The sequence below is a fragment of the Doryrhamphus excisus genome, linkage group LG20 (assembly GCF_037039965.1).
Source record: "Doryrhamphus excisus strain RoL-2023G ecotype Guam linkage group LG20, RoL_Dexc_Guam_v1.1, whole genome shotgun sequence".
Classification (NCBI taxonomy): domain Eukaryota; kingdom Metazoa; phylum Chordata; class Actinopteri; order Syngnathiformes; family Syngnathidae; genus Doryrhamphus; species Doryrhamphus excisus.
Genome location: NC_136376.1, coordinates 13680138 through 13695372, shown reverse-complemented (window position 1 = coordinate 13695372; position 15235 = coordinate 13680138). Strand labels below are relative to the sequence as shown.

The 15235-nt window shown below is 43.6% G+C and overlaps 1 protein-coding gene across 3 annotated transcripts in view; it reads left to right on the top strand.

Moving 5' to 3' along the window:
* The first annotated feature begins 90 nt into the window (after nucleotides 1-90).
* The window catches only part of col21a1 (collagen, type XXI, alpha 1), a 31685-nt gene continuing 16540 nt past the window's right edge, over nucleotides 91-15235 (top strand). Inside the window, exons 1-6 of one of the 3 annotated variants that reach the window (XM_078787269.1) lie at nucleotides 5990-6106; nucleotides 6654-7079; nucleotides 11358-11477; nucleotides 11542-12102; nucleotides 13805-13970; nucleotides 14045-14273. In XM_078787269.1, coding sequence (XP_078643395.1) covers nucleotides 11381-11477; nucleotides 11542-12102; nucleotides 13805-13970; nucleotides 14045-14273 — 1053 coding nt within the window. In that variant the 5' untranslated portion in view covers nucleotides 5990-6106; nucleotides 6654-7079; nucleotides 11358-11380. Of the gene's footprint in view, nucleotides 148-5971; nucleotides 6107-6653; nucleotides 7080-11357; nucleotides 11478-11541; nucleotides 12103-13804; nucleotides 13971-14044; nucleotides 14274-15235 lie in introns of those variants that run through there. The other 2 variants (XM_058059155.2, XM_078787268.1) reach the window with 2 other exon arrangements.

Genomic DNA, 15235 nt, shown 5'->3' with positions numbered 1-15235 from the left:
TAAAAATTAAAACGCAATTAGCGCCGAACGCTCACAATTACGGGTGTGCCTGAACGCCTCATGGCTCACGCCTCAAGACTGGAGCAGCAGGAAGAAGACACAGCGTCAAGATATGAATTACTCAGTGTGAATCATATCAACAAATAAGTAAGTCTGAATGACTATTTTGTGTATTAAATGTGTTTCACTTTTACAGATTTCATTTATATCGGTGTTCCAATTAATCCCCGCACGTCACAGCGGTGACAACCTGTCACGGTGAGTGGACAGTCACCCGGAAACGAGGCTATATTCTGTTGGTTGTATGTATTTTTGTATTTCGGCCACTATTAAGAAGTGGGTAGTGGTTCATTTAGAGTTGGGACACCATGGAAAGATTCCAGTCAGATAATGGACACTTTATCCTCAGCAAGCAGGATAAAAAATAGCAAACTGCTGTCAGTGCTGCGTTAGCTTTTTCGAACAATGGTGCATTCAGTTGCATCACGTAACTCCTGGGGTTCACGTTGAAACACACACACACAGGCATGCGCTGCAGCCTCAATCAAGTGATATTTCCAAACCCATCCACATGTTGCTCATAATAGTAAAACAGTCTTACAAAAATCCTCTTCTTACTGTAGACTGTAGACACCAACAAATAGACAAATATGTAGAGATAAAAGGGGAACTGCACTTTTTTTTTTTACATTTTTTAAAATTGTTATTTTTTGGTATTATAAACTTTATCCTCATGAACTTTATCCTCTTTATCAAAAACACACATTTTTGAACTTCAACTAATGTAAAATGAATGAACCAATGAATTATGTTCAATATAATATCATATAATTTTTACCAACACAGCTTTCCAAAAAGCAAGTACACTTATTAAAACCATTATGAAAGATGTTCACCAACCTGTAACACAGTACCACAAACACATTGTACATATTCTTTCCAGTTGTTTCAGTGAACACATAAAGACAAGTCCCACCTCGGCCGATTCTTTGCTGCCAGCATAACATAGTAGCTGTTACCACGCTTCATTTAATTTAACTGGCGACGGCATAAGTTGAGCTGTCAACAGTTAAGTACATGATATACAATACATATACGGCCTTTAGAAGCTGCAGCAGTGAGGACTATAATGACACCGACATGTGGAGACCTCACAGCAACCAAAATAACATTGTTTGAGTCCCGGGCCTGTGTGTGTGTGTGTTTTTTTAATGCGGATTTCCCAGCCAATAAAACCTGCTGCTTGATTGGACAGGATCCCCCCCAAGTTACCTCTGGGTATTATCTTTGGGATTGTGAACTGCTTGTACTACCTGCTGCCCCGAAGTATGAGAAGTGAACTATAAGGGAGGAACGCATCCAAAAAGGGACTCCCACTAAGAGTTCTGAATGATTCTTCTCCTGGCGCTCCTTGTTTCCTCGGCATCACATCAACCATCAGCCATTATCCTCCAGCATCAAGTTTTCATTTCATGAAATTCTGAGTCATCTTGCAGTGTTGACAAGTATCAAACCCAGAGGTTCAGGACCAGTTGGCACAGATTTAGATTTATTCTCTCTCAGGAGCCTATCCCAGCTGACTATGGGCAAGAGTAGGTCGGGTGCAAGCTGGACTGGTTGCCAGTCAATTGCATCACACAATCACTCACTCATTCATACCTATGGACAATTAAGAGTTGCCAGTTAACTTACGTATATTTGGAATGTTGGCAGGAACCCGGAATACCCGGACAAAACATTACAACAGAGATGCAGATCTTCCAGACTGTGTGGCCAACATGCTAACCATTAGACTGCCGTGTGGCATTGTGACGAGTCATTAACAGATATTCACAAGGAAGATCAAAGAGGCTGCAGAATTTTTTTCTGAATCCCCCTGACGTGCTCCAAGAGGCGGTGGAAAAGCTAACCCATTCATGTGAACTCATGCACGCTTTGATATGCACCGTTTGCACATTGGTCAGGGTGTGTTCATGGTATGCTCACATTGTGTTCTTAACTATCCAACCATTCCTTTTTCTATGCCACTTAATCCCCACCATTAAGGCTTTGACTTCTGGTTTGACTTTTCGACAAACAACCATTCACACTCACATTCATACCTATGGACAATTTGGAGTCCCCAATTAACCTAGCATGTTTTTGGAATGTGGGAGGAAACCGGAGTACCCAGAGAAAAAAATGCAAACTCCACACAGAGATGCCCAAGTGGAGATTCAAACTCAGGTGTGCCTGTGTGGACAACATGCTAATCACTTGTCCACCATGCCGCCGCATTCATAACTAGTTCATGGAAATGGAGCGTGCCCCACAGAGTTTGCACATCCACCGCCATCATTGCTTGTTTATTGCAGATTAATTGGTAAGAGGCGAAGGCACCGGTGCACACAATTACTCACCTGGCATTCTTAAGTATAGCAGTGGGACTCGGTGCCAGATCGTCCTTTAACCTTCACTTAACCTTGGCTCTGTTCAACCCGTCCTTGTGTTGTACCTGCTAGTGTAGTTTCCTTCTGGTCCTTTACCATTATCTGCATCAGGGGTGTCAATCGCCACCGCACAGGGGGCCAAAACGTAACACTTACTTTAGGTTGTGGGCCAAACTGGACTTTACCTTCAACCCACCTGGACATTGTGTTTACATCGGAGTGGGGGAAATGTGCATATTTTGTGTCAATTACTCGATTGATGCCTGTGTGAAATTTCTACTTTCGGATAGTCTGCGGATATACGACTATGGCTTTATAGACTATGGCTTTGCTTTTCTCAAAGTGGATACTCATTACTTTTGGTTTTTGTGACAGAAAAAAAACACTATTACGTCAATTACGTCAATCAATTTTCATCCTTTTTTTCAGATAAACGGTTGTGGGGAAATCACATTTTTCACGTTGTTGAAACCACACTTTTCTGGTTCAGGAGGTGGGCCAAACCCATTACACTTCAATGGGGGGGAGGCAGCAGTTGACCACTTCCACACGGAGTGTGAGGAGAACATCTTTTCACTCGATCATGTTGGACCTGCCATGGTTGACTTCATGTAGCGTGAAGGTAATGCAATATGTCATGTCCCATCAATGTAATACTATCCATCCATCCATTTTCCTCCACTTGTCCGGGTCCAGGTCGCAGGGGCCACCTCCTCCAGAAATTCTGTCCATGAAAATTGTGAACAGAATTGGTGACAAAGGGCAGTCTTGGCGGAGGCCAACGTTTACCGGAAACAGGCTCGACTTACTACTGGCAATGCGAACCAGACTCCTGCCCCGTTTGTACAAGGACCGGATAGCACGTAGTAACGCGCCACCAATCCCGTACTCCCGGAGCACCCCCCAAAGGACGCCACGAGGGACACGGTCGAATGCCTTTTCCAGGTCCACAAAGCACATGTGGACTGGTTGGGCAAACTCCCATGCACCCTCAAGCACCCTCGTGAGGGTGTAGAGCTGGTCCAGTGTTCCACGACCAGGACGAAAACCGCATTGGACCTCCTGTATCAGAGGTTCGGCCAACGGTCGTACCCTTCTCTCCAGCACCCTGGAATAGACTTTCCCAGGGAGGCTGAGGAGTGTGATCCCCCTGTAGTTGGAACACACCCTCCGGTCACCCTTCTTGAAAAGGGGGACCACCACCCCGGTCTGTCAATCCAAAGGTACTGTTCTCGACTTCCATGCAATGTTGAAGAGACGTGTCAGCCAAGACAGTCCCTCAACATTCGGAGCCTTGAGGAATTCTGGGCGGAACTCGTCCACCCCCGGAGCTTTGCCACTGAGGAGCGTCTTAACGACCCCAGATACCTCAGCCACAGTGATGGCACTGTCCACGTATGTGTCCTCAGACTCTGCTTCCTCTATGGAAGGTATGTCAGTGGGATTGAGAAGGGCCTCAAAGTATTCCTTCCACCGTCCGACTACATCCCCAGTCAAGGTCAGCAGGCCCCCGTCTCCACTGTAAACAGTGTGGACTGGGCACTGCTTCCCTTTTCCCTTTTCGCCGGATGGTTTGCCAGAACCTCTTCGAGGCTGACCGAAAGTCGTGCTCCATGGCCTCACCGAATTCCTCCCACACCCGAGTTTTTGCCTCGACAACCGCAGAGGCCGCAAACCGTTTGGCCTGACGGTACCTGTCAGCTGCTTCTGGAGTCCCACAAGCCATCAAGGCTCGATAGGACTCCTTCTTCAGCTTGACGGCAGCCCTGACTTCTGGTGTCCACCATCGGGTTCGGGGCCTGCCGCCGCGACTGGCACCGACCGCCTTGCGGCCGCAGCTCCGGTCAGCTGCCTCAGCAATGGAGGCACGGAATATGGACCATCATCACCAGGTGGTGATCAGTTGACAGCTTAGTCCCTCTCTTCACCCGTGTGTCCAGAACATGCGGACGCAGGTCTGATGATACGACTACTAAGTCGATCATAGACCTGCGGCCTAGGGTGTCCTGGTGCCAAGTGCACTTATGGACATCCCTATGTTCGAACATGGTGTTAGTTATGGACAAACTGTGGTTCGCACAGAAGTCCAATAACATCACACCGCACGGGTTCAGATCAGGGAGGCCGTTCCTCCCAATCACGCCCCTCCAGGTCACACTGTCATTGCCCACATGGGCGTTGAAGTCTCCAAGTAGAACGACGGAGTCACCAGCTGGGGTGCTCTCCAGCACCCCTCTGATGGACTCCAAGAAGGCCGGGTACTCCGAACTGCCATTTGGTGCGTACGCACAAATGACAGTCAGGACCCTTTCCCCAGCCCGAAGGCGTAAGGAAATGACCCCCTCGTTCACCGGGGCTGACTCCAACACAGAGGCACCAAGCCGGGGGGCTATTAATAAGCCCACACCAGTTCGCCGCCTCTCCCCTGCAGCAACTCCAGAGTAGAACAAGGTCCAGCCCCTCTTGAGGAGTTTGGTTCCGGAACCCAAACTGTGGGTCGAGGTGAGTCCGACTATGTCTAGTCGGAATGTCTCAACCTCTCGCACAACTTCAGGTTCCTTCCCCACCAGAGAAGTGACATTCCATGTCCCAAGAACCAGATTTGGCCGCCGAAGACCAGGTCACCTACGCACCCACCCTTGACCGCCACCCAACACACATTGCACCGGACCCTTATGCTTGCCCCCATAGGTGGTGGGTCTACGAGGGGGAGATCCCGTGTGGCTTCTTCGGGCTGGGCCCGGCCGGGCTCCACGGGTGAAGGCCCGACCACCAGGCGCTCGCCTGCGAGCCCCTCCCCCGGCCTGGCTCCAGGGTGAGGCCCCGGTATCCCACATCCGGGCGAGGTATGTTTTCTCCTCTCGTTCTTGCTCATATGGGTCTTCTGAATCACTCTTGGTCTGTCCCGTCACCTCGGACCTGTTTGCCTTGGGAGACCCTACCAGGGGCATATAGCCCCAGACAACATAGCTCCTTGGATCACTCGGGCACTCAAACCCCTCCACCACGATAAGGTGGTGATTCACGGAGGGGAATGTAATACTAAATGTAGCCTAATACTAGAATATACTACATATATGCAGCTTGTCTTTCAATATTTTTTGACAAATAATAGGCCATAGTCAACCACAAAACAATTATTTATCAATTAATTCTTGAAAAATGATTTACTTCAAAAGTGTTTACGACCAATTTACTAATTGCCGCCATTGGAATGCAACATGTGTGGACAAAATGTGTGCAAGTTTAAAGGGGGTCTAGATAGGTAGACGTGCAAATCAACAGGGGGGGCCAAATAAAAAGTCAGAGCCTCTATTTCTGTCACTGACACACATGCACACACACACACCAATTCTTAAAATGCCATTTTCCTGACAAATCAATGAAGCAGTCATCGTTTATTTATCTACTCTAAATTTCCATTCACTCAATTTATGATGGCAGATGAGTGCTGTGTTAGTACTGGAAGCATCTTTGCAGTGTGTCTTTGGTAACAAACTAAAAACACGTTTGTCTTTTAATAGAAAATGATTACATAGTACCAGAATAACTGCTTTCATTGCAGGTTAGTAGTCTTTGCCTGTGCAGTCTACTGCAATGAGACACATGATCAATGATGGGGACCACATGGATGAAACCTGGACCTGGCAGCCCAAATATGACTGTCACTCACAGCTGTTGGTATACAGTACATGTCCGTAGCACCTTAACACACACAGATGCAGTCTCAGAGAAGCCAATTTTGAAAAATAGAATACCTATAGAATAATGGTAGGTGACCAGACATACAGTATGTAACAAAACATCAATACAGTAATCCCTTGTTTATCACCGTTAAGCGGTTCTAGACCTGACTGGTTTTCGAGAAGTAGGATCACTCATTTAGACATTTTTGTAGTTAGGACTTGGAAAATCTGTTTATGACTTGTGGTCATGTGTGTTGCTGTGAATGTGTTCTGGTTCAGTGTTCAGGGGAGTTGAGTGACAGACGGCCAGGATGTAACGGCAGAGGTTATGCTTGAAAATGCTTTATGTAGGCAAAATATATGTAAAATTTGCTATACACATATCATTTTTTACTAATAATAGGTTGCATTCAACCATGAAACAGCATGGTTGGCATTGGTATATTTTCATTCAAACAGCATAACGTGCAATTTGAATGTGCAATTGAGTCAAATAAGTTATATTTGTGGGTTGATCTTGTGCTTGCCTTGTTTCTAGAAATCTCCATGTTCTCCGGTTATGTCCTCAGCAAAACCACCACTGGATCCAAACCCGCAACACTTGGAAAGAAGCTGCTTTCTCTTCATTCTTACTATTATTTTCCTTGAGGACGGTCAAGAGATGGGCTGTCTGTTTCACAATTTCATGCTCTCCTTATCGGCTTGTCTTTCCAGCCGTGGTACTTGAGGCTGGCCGGACGCCAGTGAGAGTGTGGAGTGGGGGAGCAGAGAAGAGGAAGAAGAAGGAGAAGAAGGGCAGAAACACAGAGAGACTGAGGGAGGGCCTTCTTTCATTCAACAGACAAAAACGTGCACTGCCCCATTCACTTTCTGTCAATCCTGCAGTGGAGACAGTAATGAACAGGGATCACTCTTAATAAGGAGGATTAAAAGGGATTCACATAAGGCTTTGGAACACTTACAGGTAGGATGCAATGCACCTGTGCTTATAGTGGGTTCTTCAATCTTATATGCATTCTATCAGTGCATGTTGTTTACTGTCACTCTTGCAAATTCAGTTATGGATTGTGTTGAGGAGCATACTGAAGCTATTAGGTGTATTTATCATTCCCTTGTTTGTGCTCCTGTCAGGAAAAAGTTTCCTGGCTATCTCACTTCACATTTTCTAGTGCTGCAAATACAGTATGCAGAGCATATGTGGGGCAGTCTGTGTGACTTGGACCTGTAAATATAAAGCCTGCTTAGGAGGCAAGAGACTAGAGACTTCTGGTTATGGAGCAGATTTTAAAGGAGCGCTACTAACACGGTTTCTTGGCGCTTGAAGAATTTGGCAGCGCTTCAGCCACAGAAGTTGTTGATTTTGCAACAGAGGAGCTTCCTTTTGCTAAATGTATAAAAGATAAGTGCTGTATAACCTCAATAGGGCAAGTTAAGTCAATTCATTCATTCCTAGCTCAAACTGTCACCATTATAATACCTTTGGTGTTTCGAGTAAGCGTTGGTAGTATTAGCTAGTATTAGCTCTGAAGATAAGTAAACTAGTGTGTATACTAAAATTAAAATAAAGCAAAACTACTCTACTAATCAGACATGTATTGGAAGATGAAGGTGTTTGCAGAAAGATACTGTTACTTAGTGGTGTTTTATGAATAAGCAAGTCTTGACCCTTATGGTTACTTTCTTTGTGTGTACTGTTTATTCGTTTGATACGCCAGAACAGTTTTTATCATAAAAATAAGTTTTCATGCCCCATTTCTCTGCTAGTCATTAGGCATTATGATTTCAGCTCCATGCTAGTTCTGTTAGTATCTAATCATTTCTATGAATGAATGAATGAATATTGCTGATATTGTAGGAAGCAGCAAAACACTTTTGTATGTCCTGGTAAAATATACATTACCTGCACTGTGGTTATCGTGCCACTTTTCATACAATTACTGATACACTTGTGATTAAATCACACATAACTCCCCTCAAAAACAAAGAAAAATATAAATGAGACTTGATATTTTGCGCGACATCACCGGTGATGAACTATGTATATGAACTAAGTTATGAGGCATATTTTTCCAGGACAAATATGCTTTACATTACCTATTTCAGATTTTGGTACATATTCCTTATGTATAATATGTAAGCTATGTAAGAAGTCATAATATTATGAAAAGAACATTTACAATGATGACTTAAGAAGAAAGTTAAAATATTTGGCAAAATTTGAAAAATACATTAATAATGGGCTTTTTCATTAAGCATATCTACATGTGTTGCTTGACAAAACGCCATTACATCCTTTAATTTTTCAGTACTGAAAAAGCTGGGACACTCCCGTGTTAGACCATGCTAAATCTGAGACATGCATTTCAAAGCTCGCAGCATGTATTCGGTAGCATCTTATTCCACGCTGAAGGCTGCTCTCCCTCATCATGAAGTACATGTGTTTGGAGCCGGTGGACAGTTGGGAATTTGTCTGTCTGACGGGTGTAAATGAATTCCATGTGGTTCAAGTGGAGGTGTAGAAACACTCCGTTTGGGGGAAAGTCAGTTGAGGAGAAAGTCATCGAGGTTGGACCCTGCCAATGAGGGGGTTTCCAGTCTCCTCTAGCTCTCTGGTGGAGGAAAGTTTGGAATAAAATGGCTTTCCCAACTAGATGAAGCATTGTTCAAGAGAACTGCTTCAATGTTGATTTAATGTGGTGGAAAAATGGTGTCATGTTAACGCCGCTGAAAAGGGATAGATGATTTGCAAAGAGCAAGGGTGCAGCTACTCTTTGCTCGTGTCACAATGTGAAACAACATTTATACTATTGTCATTTCTATGCAAATGTGATGTCTTCCAGAAGTCCTGCTTCTCACAGTATTTTGCAGAATATCTGGTCCTCATTTGCATTCCCGCCTTTCAGTATGTCAGCAGTTTCTCTCTTCCACATGTTTGAAAGCCAATATGGCAAAGAATATCGCAAAGAAACAACTTTGGTGATTGAAGGTCTGCTGCTGGCTCCCATGTGTCTCATTTGCAGTCAGTTTGTCCAATCCTCTTAAGGATGGACATCATAATCAAGGCAGATTCATCAAGTGTGGCCCAGACATTTTAATGCTGGTCCCATCCCATCTAGGTGCACAACAGTTGACAGCGTGCAGTGATGTGAAGGGAGACAGAATGGCACGGAATGATTCTGACTTCTTCTTGGAAAAGGATCTTTTGATGCGAATATGTTACGTTTGCACATTTTGACATGTGAAAATATGTCACAAAGACAATTAAATAAATAATACAAAACGGTGGAATTGACGTTTAAGCTGCTATGATTTCCAAAACACCTCACTGGGCACCAATTTGCCATTGTGCTGCATCCAAAACATGTGCATTAACAGGACAGGGTATGCATCTGCACTTCATTTGCATGTGTTATTTCTCAGTTTTTTCATCAAAATTAGACAATAATGAAAATGACACTGATGCAAAACCAGAAATTTGGCATGATGTCCTTGATACATTGGTGTCCTTGATACGTGCTACATTCAGGATTTTTACTGATCTATTTTTCTTGTCAACACATGCTGGGGAACTGCTTTCTTTTACATCAAGTGTGTCACTGCAGTGCAAACAAACAATGTTCTGGGAAAGGTTATGAAGCCATTTGTAAAGCTTTGGGACTCCAGCGAACCACAGTGAGAGCCACTATCCACAAATTGCGAAAACATGGAACAGTGGTGAAACAATCCCAGGAATGACCGGCCAAATAAAATGACCGCAAGAGCACAGCAACGAATCACCCAAGAGGTCACAAAATACCCACAACAACATTCAAAGAACTAAGGCCTCATTTTAGTCTCAGTTTAGGTCAATGTTCATGACTCCACTGTAACAAAGACTCTGGGCAAAAATGGCCTGCATGGCAGCATTCCAAGACGAAAACCACTGCTGAGCAAAAGAACAAAAAGAAAATACCCTGTGGTCTGACGAGGTGTGTGTCCCATTACATTGAAAAGAACATTACCAACAGTAAAATATGGTGGTGGTAGTGTGATGTCTGGGACTGTTTTGCTGCTTCAGGGCCTGGAAAACTTGCTGTGATAATCGGAAGCATGAATTCTGTTGTCTACCCAAAAATCTGGCCATTATGGAAAAATTATTCACGTAGTCAGCCTAAAGTAAAGAGAGTAGCAGTGCCGTCTATAAGAAAGTGAATTGTGAGACTGTTGTTTACTAGCGGCCCCTTTGGATGGCAGTTAAATCATTCATTCATTCATTTTCTACCACTTATCCTCACCAGGGTCTCGGGGGTGCTGGAGTCTATCCCAGCTGTCTTCAGACGAGAGGCGGGCTACACCCTGGACTGGTTGCCAGCCAATCACAGGGCACATATAGACAAACAACCATTCACACTCACATTCATACCTATGGACAATTTGGAGTCGCCAATTAACCTAGCATGTTTTTGGAATGTGGGAGGAAACCGGAGTACCCGAAGAAAACCCGCGCATGCAAACGCCACACAGAGATGGCCGAGGGTGGCATTGAACTCCGGTCTCCTAGCTGTGAGGCCTGCGCGCTAACCACTCGAACGCCGTGCAGCCCCGGCAGTTAAATCATTGCTCCATTATTAAATAATTGAATACAGTCAAAGAAAGCCGTCTCAACATGGCGTGGATATGAGAGTATTAATAGTGTGCAAAATGACGATGATGAAATTATGAGATGTTATCCCAAGCCACAGCCACACAATTCATGACACAAACAAATATATATTTGAATACTTGAATTTACTGAGCTAACGGAGGAAAAACAATAAAGCATTTTAAGGCATGTGAAGGACGAGTACTGGCATGAATTTATGAAGGAGATATTTATAGGACTTGGACTAAGTAAGGTTTGTTCTGAGATTTAAAGGATCCCACAGGAAAGAATGAGCATTAGTTAAAGGATAATTGCGGTTACATTGTAGCTTCAATGAACTATTCCTTTAAGTTGAGCTGACAGTGTCGTGTGAGGATGTGGTGGATCAGGTCTGAAAGAAAAATGCTCTGCTTTGCCAAAGGCGTTGAAAGTTGAGCAACAGGATGGATGTGGGGATCAAGTCCTTGGCAAAGACCACTGAAAAGTGTGTGAAAACCTTACTTATTCCTGCAGTCTTTCTAATGGCCACCAGGGGGAATGAGGCCATTCAATAGACTTGGAACATTAGTATACTTTATGATGTATAATATATTATATTGTGTTTTTCTGCTTTCTTTATAGGTACAATTGGAAGTTGGAGCACGATGGCTTACAAAGCAGCGTCCATGCCTTATGTCTTTAGATGCCTGTGCTTCATGCTTCTTCATTGGCTTAATGCAGCACAAGATGAAGACCTAAGAAGTAAGAAGTAACCTTTGTAGTCCCAAAAAGATATCCCATTGCTAACGTTTTCTGTCTTCCTCAGGTTGTAGGACCGCACCAGGCGATTTAGTATTTATTGTAGATGGTTCTTGGAGTGTCGAAGATGTTAACTTTGAAATAGTAAAGCGGTGGCTTGTCAACATAACCACAAATTTCAAAATTGGACACAAGTTTACCCAAGTAGGTGTTGTCCAGTACACAGATGATCCTGTTTTAGAAATACCTCTGGGGAAGTATTCCACCACCGAAGATCTCATCAGAGCAATGGAATCCATCGAGTACATGGGAGGAAACACCAGGACGGGCACGGCCATTGAGTTTGCCACAGACAAATTGTTTGGCCTTTCCGAACGCAGTCCGATGGGCGTATCTCGAATTGCTGTTGTCCTCACTGACGGGAAGTCTCAAGATGAAGTTCAGAAGGCGGCGGAGGCCGCAAGGAGGAAAGGAGTCATTTTGTTTGCTATTGGTGTGGGGTCCGAGACAGAGGAGGCACAGTTGAGAGACATTGCCAACAAGCCTTTTTCAACATATGTCTTCTCCGTAGAGGACTACAAAGGTATTTCCAGGATCATACAGATCATACGACAGAAACTGTGTGAAGGTAAGAAATAGTTTTAAACAGAAAGGACAAATAAGAGTGTTATGGTTGTTAGCATGAGAACTCTTGATTCAGTCACACTTCTGGGTAGTGGTATCTTAGAATAGGCGACTGTTCAACGACGATTGGAGGAGTCTGATCCAACCATCAATGTTGTTGGGATTTCTGTGACTAGTGGTCAAAATATCACTGCAAATATGTACCACTGATTTTAGTACATGCACAAAACTGCCAGGAGTACAAGTTTTATAGGGTCCATATGTTATCCGAAACCAGACAATGATATTGTGCTGTCCTGCCAGCACACACTTTGGGCAGAAAGAACAGCGCCTGAAACCGGTAAGACTAAAGTTGGACAGTGCATCTATGTCAGGGGTCGGCAACCTTTACTATGAAAAGAGCCATTTTACCCAATGCCCACTGAAGAAAAATAGCCTGGAGCTGCAAAACATATAGTATGTTTAAAACAACATTGGAGGGAATTTGGGGGTAGTTCAGATAAGAAAAGACGAGTTGGAGTACTCTTGCTAGTTTTGGAGATAAACTTACATAAATGTATGTGTAAACTACTGTAAACGTAAAAACAAGTTCCCATGCCGCTGTTTTTAAATTATCTTGAATTTATTTTTTAGATTTGTAGGTAAGTATTACTTGTTTTTCTTCATGTACTGAACTGGATAGCAGTCAGAACTCACTCAGGATGCATTCATGGTCTCAGACAAAGTTGGATTTTTTAAAACTCATTACAAAAGACGTGCATTTTCCCCACTCGGGTGTTAAAAATATTCAAGCATCGCAAAGGGAGCCACAATAAAGAGGCTGAAGAGCCACATGCGGCTCTGGAGCCGCAGGTTGCTGACCCCTGATCTATGTGAACTGCTTTCTGTGTCACTGAATAAATAACGGTACTGTTCAGAATCAGAATCAGAATCAGAAAAGGTTTATTGCCATGTATGATCAAACACATACTAGGAATTTGTTTTGGTATAGTAGGTGCATACACATCTATTACAAAATATGAAATACAAAATATGAAAATACAAAATATACAGAATAACAGTATAAATATATGTACACAGTCTGTTTTTTGTTTGTTATTCCGAAAGTGCAGTCTGATTGTTTTTCCTAAGAGTCCAAACTGAGCGTTAATGTAACGCATATAGTCAAAGTGTCAAAGTGGCAGAATGAGGCAGAGGTGGGGTGTGAAGAGTGTCAGGTGGGGTTCCGGGCCTTGTTGATGAGGCTGACAGCAGACGGGAAGAAACTGTTCTTGTGGCGTGAGGTTTTGGTCCTGATGGACCGCAGCCTCCTGCCAGAGGGGAGCGTCTCGCACACATGATAACATCATTTCCCAGCCCTCACTCAGGCTCCACCGGCTGCTCTGAACAAGGCTGTTTAGCGAGCTGTATCCTCGGTCCTTGGGGAATTTTGGGGAGCGTTGCACGCATGCCGTGTTTAGTTGTTTACATGAGTGTTTTTTTTTGCAAATGAGATTTGTTTAGTTTTAAAAACTAAACAAAAAATAACAATATCTGACCGACGATAAAATGATGCTTAGTCGAAGACAGCTCTACGTCTGGGATATCAACCTGTCCAGTTAAAACCTTCCCAGTTAAAATTGCAGTGTTTCCTCAAGAGTTATCAGGAGACAGGAGTCACAGGACAGTAGCAGTTCAGTTTTTACAGTGCTTTTTCTTTTTTTCAGAGACTGTTTGTCCTGCAAGAATACCGATTGATTCCAGAGATGAGAAAGGATTTGATATTCTACTCCATTTAAATTTGGCCAAAAAAGCCAAGAAGACAAAAGGAACATACCATGGCACTAAAGCTTACGAGGTGACACCTCGTATAGACTTGAGTGAAGCCACAAGGTAATCACAAGACTCTTAATCCTCTCTTCATTGTTCTTGTTCGTATTCAAATTGAATGAATGGGTTGTTTTTAGGACACTTTTCCCTGATGGTCTCCCGCCGTCCTATGTATTCGTGGCCACCCTGAGATACAAGGGATCGGTGGCGTTGGAGGAGTGGGACCTGTGGAGGATCCAGACCCGTGATGGGAGACCTCAAATGGCAGTCACTCTGAATGGACGTGATGGCACTGTCAAGTTCACCACAACCAGTGAATCATTAAGTGGAACACAAGATGTTACGTTTTCCCAAAACACAGCCATGGTACGTTAACAGAGTGTTGGGAGTTTTTTTTGCAAGTGACTATTTTCATATACTAGAAAGCCACTCTACCATGACGATACCTAAAGCAGCTGGCCAGGGCGTTGGGAATGGGAGGAGCTAGTCTGCATCGATGCCATGATGCAGTAGCATTAGGAAGCCGTATGCCTGTTTAAAAGTTTAACATACAGTGGGATGAATGAATGTTTACAGCAGCTGTGCTTTGCGCAGAGGGACCACGTAGCACCCTCCTTGTGGAGGTCATTAGCCCATCGCTCAGAACACTGAAAGGGTCAGTTCAAATGCTGGCTCCTCAAAAAGGTTTTTGGAGAGAGACAAGAGTGGGTGCAGCCATCATTTCCTTTGCACTTAAACACAACAGAACATTTGAGCTTTACACTTGACCAGCTGGTAATACAATAAGGAAGGACTTAAAGCAGCTCATTCTTGCACATTTTTACCCAGATGAGGCAGTATCACTTTTAGGGGTCATTATCTCCTTCTGTCAAGTACTGATGCTTAGTGCCAAAGAAACATGTACATAAATGGTTATTTAGCGAAAAAAATACATGCAACATGTGTATTACAGTGAAAGGCTTAATCTACTATTTTTCTATCTGATCACCCATCTGCCTTAACCCTTAGATGCACGAGTGACTGGACCCTACACTCTTCCGTAAGTGGGTCCAAAATGACCCATACTAGAATCAATGCGTTTTTTATGCCAATTTTGCCATTTTGGTTAGGAATAATCACTTGTATGATATTTAATATTATATTTATGACCACACAAGAATGATTTCATGTTAGAAACATCTTAATTTTTCACTTTTTTCCATCTTTGAAAAAGAAAATGACCCCGTACAACAATAGAAAATGTGAGGATCCATTGTGTGTTGCATAAAGTTAAAAATGTGAATGGTATGATATCAAAAATGTTTTTTGAGGAATACCTGGAGTATGAA